The following is a 14,629-nucleotide window of genomic DNA, read 5'->3' as shown; positions in this document are numbered from 1 at the left end:
CCACTGAAAAGAGCTTGGCCCCATCCTCCTGACCCCCACCCTTCAGATATTTGTAGGCATTTATAAGGTCCCCTTCGACTTTGCTCAGTTACCAGCAGTTAAACCCTGGCATCAGGAGGGCGGTTGCCACGGAGCATCTGAAACGCTGCCGCCAGCCCCGCTGGGGACGGGGACGCTCCCCAACCCGGGTCACCCCCCATACGGATGCGGGCTCAGACCCCCCTGCAGCCCCACGGCGCTGGAGAAGCCTTCCCCTCCCCACCCCCCAGCAATGGGGACACCAGACCGGCAGCGTGGTTGCACCGTGGGCTCTGGTGGGGCTTTTTGGGACAGAGAAACCTCAGCTCCCCCCTTCCCTGGGGACACCCCAAGGGGGCTTCGGCAGGGATGGGGGTACCCAGAATTACCCCCAGGTCATTGCCGTGTGTGGGAAGGCAGCCGACCCCCCCAGCCAAAGCCACCACCGCTCTGGTGCGGCAGAGGATTAACATAGTTTTAGAAAAAATACTTTTAGAGGCACTGACCGCTCAAAACCAGGCAGCGGAGAATCATCTACAGCTCCCTCGGAGGAGGGAACGAGACGGGAAGCTCGCGAGGGACAGACAAGGGGTTCATCCTCGGGGACAGCGGTCCTGAGACGCCGCGAGCTGGGGTCCCGAGCCCGCAGCCCCGGCGAAGGGGGAGCAGCTGCCCCCCGCCAGCGCTCCCCCGGCTCCAGGGATGGAATCCAGCCCCGCGGCAGCTGCTGACTCCACGCATCCCATCGCCGGGCTTTCCCGCACCGAGCTCGCGCCCGGCTGCTGTTGACTCTGCTCAGCAACAACCCGCTGCCCATCAGGGCATTTTCAGGGTGGGTGGGTGGGGGTTCAGCCCCCCTGCACAGCCTGATCCTCACCCCAGCACCCCGCTACCCGCCGGCAGCGTGGGTTTAATTCGCAGTCCCTCCCGAGATGCTGCGCGCAGCCGCTACGAGGTCAGTTAAAGGCAGATCTGTCGGAGGAGCGGTGCTCCCAGCTCCTGGGCCGCAGCACCAAATGCCCTCAGCACCCAGCCAGCCCCAGCCGTGCTCCCTGCCCGGGGCTTGGGGTGGCAGGAGACCATGCCCAAGGCCACCCGGGGACCATGGCCAAGTCCACCATACCCAAGGCCACCCGAGGACCATGCTCAAGACCACCATACCCGAGGACCATGCCCAAGGCCACCATACCCGAGGCCACCATACCCAAGGCCACCCGAGGACCATGCCCAAGGCCACCCGAAGACCATGCCCAAGGCCACCATACCCAAGGACCATGCCCAAGGCCACCCCGGCAGTTGGGGACCATGCCCAAGGCTGTCCGAGGACCATGCCCAAGGCCACCCAGGGCAGCTGGGGACCATGGCCAAGGCCACCCAAGGACCATGCCCAAGGCCACCTGGGGACCATGCCCAAGGCCACCATACCCAAGGCCACCCGAGGACCATGCCCAAGGCCACCATACCCAAGGCCACCATACCCAAGGCCACCCGAGGACCATGCCCAAGGCCACTCGAAGACCATGCCCAAGGCCACCATACCCAAGGACCATGCCCAAGGTTACCCAGGGCAGCTGGGGACCATGGCCAAGGCCACCCAAGGACCATGCCCAAGGCCACCCCGGCAGTTGGGGACCATGCCCAAGGCTGTCCGAGGACCATGCCCAAGGCCACCCAGGGCAGCTGGGGACCATGGCCAAGGCCACCCAAGGACCATGCCCAAGGCCACCTGGGGACCATGCCCAAGGCCACCATACCCAAGGCCACCCGAGGACCATGCCCAAGGCCACCATACCCAAGGCCACCCGAGGACCATGCCCAAGGCCACCCGAAGACCATGCCCAAGGCCACCATACCCAAGGACCATGCCCAAGGCCACCCAGGGCAGCTGGGGACCATGGCCAAGGCCACCCAAGGACCATGCCCAAGGCCACCTGGGGACCATGCCCAAGGCCACCATACCCAAGGCCACCCGGGGACCATGTCCAAGGCCACCATACCCAAGGCCATCATACCCAAGGCCACCCGAGGACCATGCCCAAGGCCACCCGAAGACCATGCCCAAGGCCACCATGCCCAAGGACCATGCCCAAGGCCACCCAGGGCAGCTGGGGACCATGGCCAAGGCCACCCAAGGACCATGCCCAAGGCCACCCCGGCAGTTGGGGACCATGCCCAAGGCCGTCCGAGGACCATGCCCAAGGCCACCCAGGGCAGCTGGGGACCATGCCCAAGGCCACTCAAGGACCATGCCCAAGGCCACTCGGGGCAGCTGGAGACCATGCCCAAGGCTACCTGAGGACCATGCCCAAGGCCATCAAAGGCAGCCGGGGACCACGCCCAAGGCCACTCGGGGCAGCCGGGGACCATGCCCAGGGCCACCCGAGGACCATGCTGAAGCCCACCCAGGGCAGCTGGGGACCATGCCGAAGGCCACCCGGGATGCTGCATGGGACCCACCTGCACACTTGGTGCGGCTGATGAGGGGTGGCCCCGGTTTGCCGGTGCCCCCCTCGCCGGGCCGGGTGAGCAGGACGCTGATCTCGTACTCCGTGTCCGGATCCAAGTGCCAGAGCTTGTAGGTCTGCATGTTGACGGCGTGGACCTCCGACCAGGGCCCCGAGGTCATGCGGTACTCGATCTCCTTGCGCACGATGGGGCCGTCCCCGATGATGGAGTTGGTGTTGAGCTGGATGATAAGGTAGGTGGAGCCAGCCCGGAGCAGCTGGGGGGGGGCAATGGGTGTGGGGGGTTCTGGAAAAGAGCAGAGAAGGGGCAGGTGGAGCATCCCCCTCCGGAGGCAGCTCCACAGCATCCCCAGCCCTGGAGCCAGGTCAACACCCGCACTACCACAGGGACCACAATTTCATTTTATTTTTCACTAGCTACGGTTAAGACATCCACGCTGTCTCTTCCCAGACAAACCCATCACCTTCAGACTGCGGGGCACGGGACAAAGTCGGATCCCCCACCCAGAGGACTGGGGATCAACACCAAAGCACGGGAGGGCACCATCCAGTCTTCAGCCCATGCATACGCCCTCCATCACTTTTAGCGAGGCTTTAGCAACTGCAGTAGGGTTTCATCCGATCAAACCTTAATTATCTTTATAAGATACACTGCCCAGCGTGGTGCTGCACAGTTTCACCATAATTAATTAATTCCCACCTACTGCAATCAAAAACAAATGATCTAAGGCCACCGGGAAAGGCAGTTTCCTGGTTTTATGTCGAACCACCTGTGTGTAGCGACTCATTCCCAGCAAGAAACTGTGATGCCACCACCCCGAGCATCCCACCTTCCTCCTCCTCTGCAAACCGCGGAGCAGAAACAGCCCACGCGTGACCCAGAAACCCAGCGGGCAACAAACAGCAAGTCACCCACCTTTCACAATGAGCTCAGCGAAGTTGGAGACGCCCGAGCCGCGGCTGGACTGGGTGACGCAGCGGTAGAGGTCCTGCTCCCCCTTGGACACCTCGTCCAGCTGGAAGGTGGCCAGGAAGCGCCGGTGGCTGATGTGCTTCACGGAGGTGGCGGGGACCACCTCGCCGCTCTGCCTCTGCCCCGCGGGGAGAGACAAGACGTCACCAGGAGGCATGGTGTGACATCCAGAGCCACCAAACATGTCCCCAAATGACATCTGCTTGAAAGCTGGGGGGTTTTGCCCTTCTTCCCCCTGCCCAGAAGTGTCTTCTCCCAAAGGGCAGGGATGGAGGCATAGCAGAAGCAATGCGTGGGGTTGGCAGTGGAGATGCTGGTTTCACCACCGCCATTGCTCACCTGCATGAGGAACCGCTCGGCCTCGGCAGCCTTGCCGGCGGCCACGCACTGGAAGGTGGCATTCTGCCCCGCGTTGACCTCCACGTCGCCCAAGCGGGAGAAATGAGGCGCTTTTGCTGCCGAGGGTCACAAGATTTAGCATCGCTGTAAAAATCCCACCACAGCCCAAAAACCCACCTGGGATGCTGGGGCTGAGCTCCGGATGGGCTCGGTCCCATCCCCCCTGCCCAGTAAGCCCACAGAGAAGATCCTGAGCAGGATCCCAAGCCCAGAGTCAGGGACCTGTCCCCGTTCAACCAGTCATCGTCCCGGGGAGGGACGCAGCCATCCCCTCCAGCATCCCACAGCACTGCTGCCAGATGCAGGCTATGGGGTTGACAGAGGGGGGCAGATCTCTTAACCCCCCCCAAAGCCTGGAAGAAATAGGGGATGAACCCCAACAGCCAATGCGCTGGGACAGCCTGGGATTTCAGGTCCCCCCCAGCCCAGGTGGCCCCTCTCGATGGGGATGCTCAGGTCAGACATTCAGTCTGCACTTCTCCAAGGCTTTATGAAAACTTGGGGATGGGGACAGAGATGGAAAAAGAAGCCCCAGATGTTCCCAGAAGATGGAGCTCCACCAGCCCAGGGGACAACAGGACACCCAGGTGCCACCAGGCTGCACCTCAGTGCTGGTCCATCAGCTCCCCCCACGACCACCCCAACGGACACCAGCTCCAAACTCCGCTGCCCAGCCCAGCCCTACAGCACCCACCCCCTCACCCACACCCCGCCGCCCGTCAGGGTCCCCCACCCTCAGGTCCCACCCAACAACACTCACAGCACGGGTAATTCAAGAGCAAAATGTCATCCAAGCCAAGATAACCCCTGCGCTCGCTGGAGACCACCGCCTCGAAGAGGACCTGCAGCACCAAGCAGAAGGGTCACCCATTGCCGGGTGGTCCGGGTCACACAAGGAGGGGGGTCTGGGTCATGCAAGGGGGGGGTCTGCTGCGGCTCACCTGGTACTCGCTGGGCCAGAACAAGCTGACGGCCAGCTCTGCCTGGTGCCACTGGCGGCCGTGGGAGCCGGAGGTGTTCCAGACGGCGCTGCCCACCGGGCCCCCCGTCACCCGGACGTAGGCGTTGAGGGTGCCGGGGCTGTGGCCGTCCCGGCTGTACATGAAGTAGCTGAACTGGAGGCAGTGGGTGTCATTCTCGCTCAGCGGCTGGAAAAGCAGGTGAGCTTTCTGGCCCGGGGCGTGCTGCGAGGAGTTCACCATCAAGTAGGAGCCTGCGGTGGGAGGGAGAAGGGGGAAGAGCGTGGAATAATCCCCCCTGTTCCGCATCTCCTGAGCTTTGCCGGCAGGGATGGAGCAGGTGGAGGATGCAGGACTGCAAAGATGCACGCGAGCCGGCAGCGACGCTCGGGTCCCGCCGGGTACCGATCCATGCCGGCCCGTGGGGACGCGCAGGACGGGATCAAGGGACGCGGCACGGAGTCGCTGCCGGATGCCTATCTGGGCAGCAGCAGGACACTGAAATGGGACCTGGCTGATGGACGAGGAGGGAAGGATTGGACCCACTGCCTCCAGGATAAGCTGGTCCCCCCAGGACGCCGGGGTTGGCAGCGGCTCCGATGCCACCGGAGACCCTCCGCCTGCTTTCCTTTAATGCTCACAGCTTCGGCTGCGTCACCGCTGCCCTCCCCAGCCGGGCCCCAGCCGTTTCATTTCCCTTCCCACTGCCGCGTATCATTTACCACGCAGTTGTCGCCGAGTTTAAACTGTGCTCAGCAGGCGCTCGCAGGGGGTAAAAAAAAGCACTCGTCAGCTTAAGGAGCGGCAGCACCGCGGCTCACCGGAATGCCGGCACAGCGGCTCTCTGGGATGCTGGCACCACGGCTTTCCGGGATGCCCAGCCCAGACCCAGGACCTGCCCCACCACGGGCAGACGCTGGTACCCCACCTCCCATCACCCAAAATCGCCAGCAACAAAACCAGGAGTCCCGACGCTTGTCCCAGCACAACCCCGAAGCCGTACTTACAGGGCAGGCAGGATGAAAATCCCAAAGGAGATCCCCAAGGCAACATCCTCCCCCACCCCACATGCTCCATCCCCGGCGGTCCGGAGGGGGACGCAGGAGCCCCGGCTCTTGGCAGCAGCTCCCGGAGCCATCCGGCACGGCCGTGGGGCCGGGACATGGGACAGATGGGAAGCTGCCCTGCCAATCCCTCCCCGCTGCCAAAGGTGAGGGGATTATTAATATCCCTTCCATTTTAATAACAGCAGAAGCTGTAAGTAACAAAGCTGGGCCATTTATTCAAGTCTACCATTGTTTGCCTGACAGTAGGCGCTTAATTATTAATAGCTTTCACCACCAGTTAATTTAAATGAATTCGGATGCTCTCCTCCCATCAGCTGCCAGTGAGCAGCACCAAGAAAAGCCTAATGACGGCAGCAGGGGACCGTGGGCAGCACCCATCCGCCTCCCCCAGCCTTTGGGTGTGCAGCCAGGGGGGACCCCGAAACACCCGGGGGGTCACAGCATCAGCTGGGGAGATGCGGTGCTGGGTACCACACCGCCACGCGTCCTCCAGCGCATCCTTCAGGGACGGGAGCTGGGGCAGGGGAAAGAGATCGCCGAAAAGCAAAATTTTCACCGTGTCTCCGATCCACGCGGCTGCCCAGCCCCTCCAGGCAGATATTCAGGGTGAAATAAAACTCTAACAATTTATTTTGCTCAGAGTCAAGCACAGCCGCATTTCACCGGCGGAGGGAAAAGCACTATGTCCATCTTCCTTCTGTTTTGTTGGGTTTTTTTCCCTCTCATTTCCTGCAGCAAAATTATTTCTGCATTAACGAGAATGGCTCCATTTGGCCCAGGCGACAGCAGCGCGGAGAGCGAACACCGACCCGCCCCGCGCCAGAGGACATCTCCCCAAAGCCACCTCTGCCCGCTCCATCTGCCAGGCTCCCAGCAACGAACGCAGACCCTGCTTCCTCCCCTCCCTTCGAAAACAAAAAGCCAGAGGACCAAAACAAAGAGACCAAGACTCAAATTAAACCACTGACAAGTTATTTCCAGACAGAGGATGTCCATTAAGGTCAGCTGGGGCCATGGAGACGAACGGGTGACAACCCACCCGCGCATCGCTCGTCTGACAGGGCTTCCCCCCTGCGCTATTTCCCTCCCCTTAATTTTCTTCCTGGTGTTGCTACAACGGAAAAAGCAGGCGCCCACCGCTCGCTTTTGCGCTAATTATATCCTCCTCCCCCGCAAGCGACCGGTCCCAGCTTCAAGCCCAGGGTATGGGGTGATGGGGTTTTTAAGGTGGGAGAAGCAGAGGTGCTTGTCCCCGTGTCAGGGTGCTGCATCCGGCACCAGAGCATCCCCCGGCACAGGCAAGGTCCGGGGACAGGCAGCTCCTCGCAGAGAGGCAGCTGCGGGTGACAAACCCCCTCGGCTGCCCCTGGGGATTGTTTTATAGGGGATGTTTTTCATTTTCAGTGATTTTTTTTTAGGTTATTTTTTTAAATGTACCCCAATAAAATGGCAGCGCAGCCCTGCCTGGGTGCTCCCACCAGCAGCGCTGGCACACGGGGAGCTGAAGGAGGCAGCGGGACAGCGGGGGGGTGACAAGGGGGGGGGTGACAGCCCCCGGAGACAGTTCACCGCAGGTCACGAACCCGCTCCTCCCCAGTCTCTCCATCCAGTCGGGATGTCCCCCAGCAAGGACTCAGGGGTCCCCCAGACCCCTTCCACTTGTTCCCTGTTAATCCACCAACGCTGCCAGGGTCCTCTCTGTCCCCCCACCCCACTGGGTGCTCGGCTGCCACGGGGATCCAGCAGCTTTCCCAGCCCGGGTATGAGCAGAGCATGTAGCAAGAGCTACACAAAGTGTCAAAATCCAGTTTTTAAAGCTTAGCTTAATTCCTGCCACCAAAGCTGGAGATGGAGAGGAGGGGGTGTCCCAGAGCCGGGGGTGGGGGGGAACAGGCAGGACCAGCCTGAGGGTTGATGCAGTATCGCAGCTCATCAGCACAGCCGGGGTTATTTTGGAGCCCTATCCATATGCTGGCACACAGCAAAAATCTGCTCCAAAAATCACCATGGGGAAAATAATTTCCCAACCTCCCACAAAACAGAAGCTGCAGAAACAGCCCCGGGGCATCCCCCCGCTGAGACTCCAAACCAAAGGACGGGATTCGGGCATAGATCAATACCGTGCTTCGCTCGTTAAATCTTTCCTCTGATCTTCAGTTTAGGGTCGGTTTGAATCAAGATGCCCATCCACGCAAGCTGTCACCCCCCCTCTGTCACCGCAAACAACCACCCAGCCCCTCTATGTGTGTCCGTCCCCCCCAGCTCGGCTGCAGCAATATAACTGAATTTAGTTTTTGGGTGCACTTTTAGAGAACACCCCAAGTGCTCTGTGGAGAAAGAGAAAAGACTCAAAAAGCGCTAAATCATATTTCAATCAAACAAATGAAAAGAGAAACAAGTTTCCAGCGATGTTCTCCCTAAGGAAAAACCATCAATTTGCTTCGCAAAAGGCGACGGCGAGGGCTGAGCTGCGAAATCAGCCCGGAGGGGCTGTGCACAGCAAGCCTTGCACCCATCCCACCAGAGTCCTCCTGCGGGGTCTCCAGCAGAATTTTTCTGCTGATGATGATCAGCTCTGCCTTGGGGTTCAAACCAGGTCTTCGAGGAAAACTCAGCACCTCTGGTAGCTTTGGCCATGAATCGGAGAGCAACGAGCTCACCAGGATTTTCTCCCAGCGTCGAGCCGCAGCCCCGCTCGCCCGCAGGGAAGGGACAGCTCTGCCCATCGCACCGCCCGTCCCCAGGGTTCTCGGGGAGAACTCCAAACAGCTCCGCGAGCAGAGGAGGGAAGAACCCACTCCACCCGCCGCTTCCCTGTCTCACCGAGTTTTACCACGCACAAAACCACGGAGAGATAAAAATAAAATTAAAAAAAAAAAAAAAAAAGAAATAATCAAAGAGCTATCAGAAGGCAGCAAAAGGCAGGCAGGATGAGAGGCAGAGGGAGAAACCGCCAGCCAAGAGGTGCCAGGGGACCAGGTCTGAGCAACGCAACCTCTGCCTCCAGGAACCTGCTGCGGAAGACGAAGCCCGACGGTGCCTCCTCCTCCGCTGGTTTTTCTCCTCAACGTGTTGGAGCTGGGTACCCTCTCCCCGCTTCTGTGCTGAGCCCCAGGACCCACATCTGCCCTAGGAGCCCCAGGACCCGCATCTCTCCCAGGAGCCCCAGGACCCGCATCTCCCCCAGGAGCCCCAGGACCCGCATCTCCCCCAGGAGCCCCAGGACCCGCATCTCCCCCAGGAGCCCCAGGACCAAGGGCTGACCTGCCACGGGGTCCTTGGACGGATCGGAGAAATTCCCCCAGGAGCCAAAAATCCACGTTAATTCAAGGTTTTTACGGACACACAGCAGGAGCTGGTCGGGAAGCGGTGCCAGAGCTATCAGCTGAAGGAGCAACTCCTCGGAGGGGATGGAGGGACACTGGAGCTCACTGGGGTGGGGACAACAGCTCAGTCACCCGCCGGCACGGCCGTGCCAGGGCATTGCAGTGCGGCCGCACCGGGAGCACGACGGCGGCTCCGTGCTCGAGGGAAGACCCAAGCCAGGAACAGAAGCTCCAATTCATAGAGAGTTTTCTAATGTCACTGATTTTGGGAGGAAAACCCAGAGAAAAAAAGCCATTTGGGGAAAAAAAAAAAGTTACCTACAGATGTGCTGGTTTGATGTTTTTGAGTACAGCGGTGCAGAGCGGAGCAGCACGGGTGCCCCAGCCCCAGGACAGCGCTGCGGAGGGGCAGGAGGGCACGCAGCCCCCCCGGGAGCTTTCACCACGGTTTCTCCCAACTCTTTTCCTTTGGATTTCCACACACGAACTCAGCCAGTGATCAAAAGCAGTGCCTGCGCCTCTCCTAGGGAGGTCCTGGAGCACCCTAAGGTCCTCTAAGGAGCACCCTGCATCTCCGTGGGGTGAGGACAGGGACCCAACCCGGCTCTGCCCCGTGCTCGCCCCATCCAAATTCCTACTGGGCTTAACCTAAACACCCTGCTTTATTTTGATGTTCATTAAGTAACCCCAACTTGTGTTTCACCCCAGGAGCTCGAGAGCTCAGCCCCATTTCACACCCCCATCCCATCCCCACCTGCTGGCCCACCCCACCGCCCCGTCCCTCGCTCCTCAAAGGGCTTTGGGATCTGGCCGGATCCTGCCAGCCCTCCGGGTGCCCAGCACTGCAGGGCAAGGCAGACGCTGTCCCTCCTCTCCCCAGCTGCGGGACAGCGGGACTTCCAGGAGGTTGGACATTGCACGGTGTGGACCAGCCCGGCAGGCAGCGACGCTTGGGGGAGGGCGGCAGGAAAACGCACCCAAAAGCATCCAGGGAGAGTTATTTTGGCGCAGACGGCGATGGTGCAGCCTCACGCCTGCCTTACCCAGCTCCCTGAAACTGCTCCTTTCAAACACAACAAAGAGCTGGAAAAAAAAAAAATCACGATTGCAACGTGGGAGACGCTCATCTACGGGAGAGACCCACCCGTCACCTTTAGGTGAAAGAGGGAGACAAGCTGAGATGGGAAGAGAGGGGAAAAAAACCCCAAACCAAACAAGCAAGCAAGAAGAAAAAGGGATGCGAAGGTGGAGGCGGGTGGCCGGCAGCCAGCATCCGCTCCAATAAATCCTCCGCTCCTCGAAACTGGCTGATCTCCAATAAAAACTCATTTTAATCTCAGACCACGAGACTCCTTTGGAAAGGGCTCCCCGGAGAGGCCCCGGCGCTGTGCAATCCTCCTCATCCCCCAGCTGCTGGGGGGGACGGCGAGGGGTGACAAGGCTGCAGGAGCCTCACGCAAAGCTCCGCACGCGTACCAGGGGGAAGCTACACAAAAACAGGGTCCCTGCACCCACTGGGTGCCCCAAGGGCATGAGCAAACAGTGCCCACCTGCATCTTTGCAGCCCCAGTGCCTGCCAGTAAAGAGATTGGGGGGGGGGGGTTTATTAGGCGAGCCCCCAGCTACGGCGACGAGCATCCCTTTGGGCACCAGCATCGATCAGGATCAGGGACGGGTGCTCTTCCCGGGGCCACCGGGATGCTCCACGCTCCCAGCTCGGCCTGGGAGCATCCCACCTGGGATGGCTGCATCCACTCCCCCACCAACTCCAGAATTTATTTCTTCAACCTCCACATTCGTTTCAGCCCCCCCCTCTTGCTAAGTCACGGTTATTTCCTTGAGCAGAGAGAGCAGCCCCCTTCCACCCGACCCGTTCAGCCCCCTGCAAGCCCCCCGGCTTTAAACTCGAGCAGTTTGCTGCAGAATTTAAATTGCAGCTGAAAACCGAGCAGAAAACCCAACTAATTACAGCTTTAAGACCCTCCATCATGAGTGATCTCCATCCCCAGCTCCGCTTCCCTCATTGCTGCCCCGGGAAACCCCCCCTGACACACACAAATTAGGATAGTTCAGTTTAAAGCAATTATTTGGAAAATCATGCAGGGAGAGCAGGGGGCTGTCGGCGTTGTTTTGCCCTTGCCTGGTGCCAGGACATGCCAGCAGGGAGCAAAAGGAAGGAAAAGGCGATGGGAAGAGGAGAAGGTAAAGGAAAAGGAGGGGTAGCGGAGGGGTAAAGTCCAATTAAGCCCTGGCACCAACCAGGCATGAGATAAACAACCGGAGGCAGATTGATGGAGCAGTGAAGAGTTTTCTATAAAGCAGTTTATGTTTTAATAAAAAAAAAGTGATTTTTACTATCAAGCTCTAAACCAGCTCTCCTCTCTTTCTGCCCATCCTCAGCGTGGGAGCTGACCTCCAGGCTGGGCAGCAGGAGCCGGAGCGCCGGGACCAGGCTGGAGCCAACGGTCCCGAAAACGAGGAGCATCTCGAGCCCAGAGCATCTCGCGGGACGAAGGGGTACCGGGACAACCGGGGGGGTCACACTGGGACACGGTCTGGAGCTGGGAGCGAGCAGAGCCCCCAAATGCCGCCCAGGCACGGTGCCCATGGCATCCCCGCGGGACAGGGGGACCCCCCGGCTGCCCGGCTGACTCTGCTCCCCTAGCCTCGCCATCCGAGCAAAGAGTTGGATCCAGAAAATAATGAAAACCAGTTTAAAAGCAATGAGATTTAAAAACAAAAAAAAGCAGCAAGTCTATTTGCATTTTCTTCCTTACAGCTCCCGAGACTTCAGGGATGCCTCCAACCCCCAGCCACGAGCCCTTCCCCACACTCATAAGAGCCAGAAACGCATTTTCTCCCCATTTTCCACATCTCCCAGAGATGGGAATTTCTCACGAGCCCCCAGACCTGCAAAAGCAGCATGCGCCAACCCACCAACGAGGAAAGAGCTGGCGGCAGCCGCGGGTCCCGGGCAGGGAGAGGGGCTCTGAAGGTGCCCCTTCACGACGGGATCTGGGTGCATCCCGGCTGGCGGCAGCCGCAGACGCCGTGCTCGACGCCAGATGGGGAATTTGGCATCGCCAGAGATGCTGCCGAGACAAGCGGGAAGCGCGGAAAGCAGCCTGGGCTGCTGGCACCCCTCTGCCGCGGGTGGGGAGACGCCGTGGCGGAGGGGACGGCCCCCACGCAGCCCCGGGGACCCGGGCAGCAAACGCAGCAACGGCAGAGATCACATGCAGAGGGAGCAAAGCTGGAAATCTTGGCTTTCCACCCCAAAAATAAATGCCTGAGTGGTCTGCAGGCTCTCCCTGGCCCAGGGTGGGTTGGGGTGGCAGGGGGTTACACCCTGCCAAGGCAGTGACACAGGGCTCACGATGTCCTTGCCGGGCTGTTCAAAGCCCTCCCCCCTCCAGTAGCAGCGGGGTGGGTCCCACATCCCCTGTCCCCAAGCAATGCCCTCCCCAGGCCACGCAGCATCCTGCCCTACCGCGCTGAGGACTGACACAGCTCATCACACCTTGCCAGCGGGCACAGCAGCACCCTGCCCACGCGGCCAAGGACGAGCCAAGACCGAATCGCTCCCCATCCCAAGCAACGGCCTAAAACGCCGTGGGAATTCAACCAGAAGCCGCGTGGTTTGGCTCCGGGGTACGGGACCGCGGGGCGGCTCGGGGGCAGAGGTCCCCGGGGACGCAGGGAGGGGACAGGCTGGGGACAGGGACTCACCGTGAGGCAGGTCGGCCGTCAGGTGCGGCAGCATGTAGCTGCGGACCAGCTCCCACCCGAAGTCATCGTCCTCGCCCTGGCTGTACTCGCACTGGTTCGGGTCGCCGTCCTCCTCGAAGGTGCAGCCGGCTGCGGAGAGAGAGACCCGTCAGTCCCCGCCGAGACCCCGCAGAGCGGTGGTCCCCCCATCCACGAACCCTGCCAGGAGGGGGTGCTGCCCCCCGAGTCACAAGGGGAACCCCAGGCATCCCCCCACAGGCACCCGTGAGCGAGGACGTGGTCTTGTCCGCTGCTAAGCCCTCATCTCCTCTGTGCAGCTCCCCCACCAGTGAAACGAGCTGGCAGGTCTCAGCTCCCGGGGAGGTCTCAGCTGTGGGAGCAGGATGTGGCTCCCAGCTTTGCTTCCCGGGGGGCCGGCCATGGGAAGGGGGGGTTCTCCAAGGAAGAGGCACTCGACTGCAGTGGTCGCACACAGATTCACAAGGTCCCAGGGGCTCCTGCAAAAATCCTGCTCTGACCTCAGCCCCACGCATGTTTTGACCCTGAGCTCTTGGGGTGTCTGTCCATTGCCTGACACGACAACGACAGGTCTCAGCCGGGACCTCCAACAAGCCCCACACCACCTCCCCAGGCTGCGAGGCGCTCGGCTGAGCACGGAGAACCGGAATAAACTGAGACATCAGCCAGCACCCCCATCCAGCCCCCCTCATCCCATCCCATCCCGCATCCAGCCCCCCTCATCCCATCCCACATCCAGCCCCCCTCATCCCATCCCATCCCGCATCCAGCCCCCCTCATCCCATCCCATCCCGCATCCAGGCCAGCCCTGAGCTCCAGGGCTGGCTTTGCCCATGCAGCCGCTCCGGGCCGGTTCGTTAACGCTGACCTATTATTCTGTTAAACCCACAGATTACAGGCGGACCAGGGCACCAGCGCTAATTAATACGAGCCCCTGGGCTGACGAGGGCAGGCCCGTTAAGAAATCCCTGAGCAAGCAGAAAGAACAAAGGCAAATATCCCCTAAAGGGCCAGCAGGAAAGCAGAGCCGGGCTGGGGGATTATTTCTTCTGGGTTTTTTTCCTATTTTATCCCCAAATTACATCAGTAATTCCCCCCGGCCACGCAGGGATTTGCCAGCTAACGGCCTCGCTGCTGCCGGCGTGGGTTGTGCTTCTCCGTGCCGGGGGATGCTCGGACGCATCGCTTGTGCAAACCCATGTCCAAACACTGGAAAAAAGCCCGTAAAATGCACAGAAAATTACTGCTCCCAACACTTTCACACGTGAGAAGAGATTTGGGGCTTTTTCCCCCCTTCTACATTAATTTTTTAAAGCACCAGGGTGCACTCCAGCTCCATGGCCAAGGGTTTTTTTTCCTCCCAGAATCACGAGAAACTTCTTTTTAAAAAAACTAGAAGCAAATCCTCTCCCATTTATGCGCCTGGAGGCACCGAGACCTCGCAGCTTTCTTCAAATCCTTCCCGAAACGGAGCGTCTGCCCAGCCCACACCCGGATGTGCCCCCGCAGCGCAGACCCCGGTCACCGGCTCCCTCCGCCTTGCCACGAGACGTGCTGGATTTTAAACAGTCTGAAACTTGGCTGTGCTTTCTAATGGGAGAAAAAGCACAAATCTGTCAAAATTTTCCAGGAAGGAAAGAAAAAAAAAATTTTTTTTTCAAAATAAAAGTGTCAG

General features: G+C 60.2%; 1 protein-coding gene across 2 annotated transcripts in view; it reads right to left on the bottom strand.

The window, feature by feature from the left end:
- PTPRU (protein tyrosine phosphatase receptor type U) overlaps nucleotides 1–14,629 on the bottom strand; it is a 76,879-nt gene that overhangs the window by 45,477 nt on the left and 16,773 nt on the right. For both annotated transcript variants that reach the window (XM_075437877.1, XM_075437878.1), the window contains exons 2-7: nucleotides 12,937–13,065; nucleotides 4,797–5,068; nucleotides 4,616–4,697; nucleotides 3,796–3,911; nucleotides 3,400–3,574; nucleotides 2,476–2,769 (exon numbers count right to left, since the gene is read on the bottom strand). In XM_075437877.1, the coding sequence (XP_075293992.1) occupies nucleotides 2,476–2,769; nucleotides 3,400–3,574; nucleotides 3,796–3,911; nucleotides 4,616–4,697; nucleotides 4,797–5,068; nucleotides 12,937–13,065 (1,068 nt within the window). The remainder of the gene's footprint in view (nucleotides 1–2,475; nucleotides 2,770–3,399; nucleotides 3,575–3,795; nucleotides 3,912–4,615; nucleotides 4,698–4,796; nucleotides 5,069–12,936; nucleotides 13,066–14,629) is intronic.

The sequence above is a fragment of the Opisthocomus hoazin genome, chromosome 17 (genome assembly GCF_030867145.1).
Source record: "Opisthocomus hoazin isolate bOpiHoa1 chromosome 17, bOpiHoa1.hap1, whole genome shotgun sequence".
NCBI classification, from domain to species: domain Eukaryota; kingdom Metazoa; phylum Chordata; class Aves; order Opisthocomiformes; family Opisthocomidae; genus Opisthocomus; species Opisthocomus hoazin.
The sequence above is the reverse complement of the archived record's forward strand: the minus strand, read 5'-3'. Positions and strand labels throughout refer to the sequence as shown.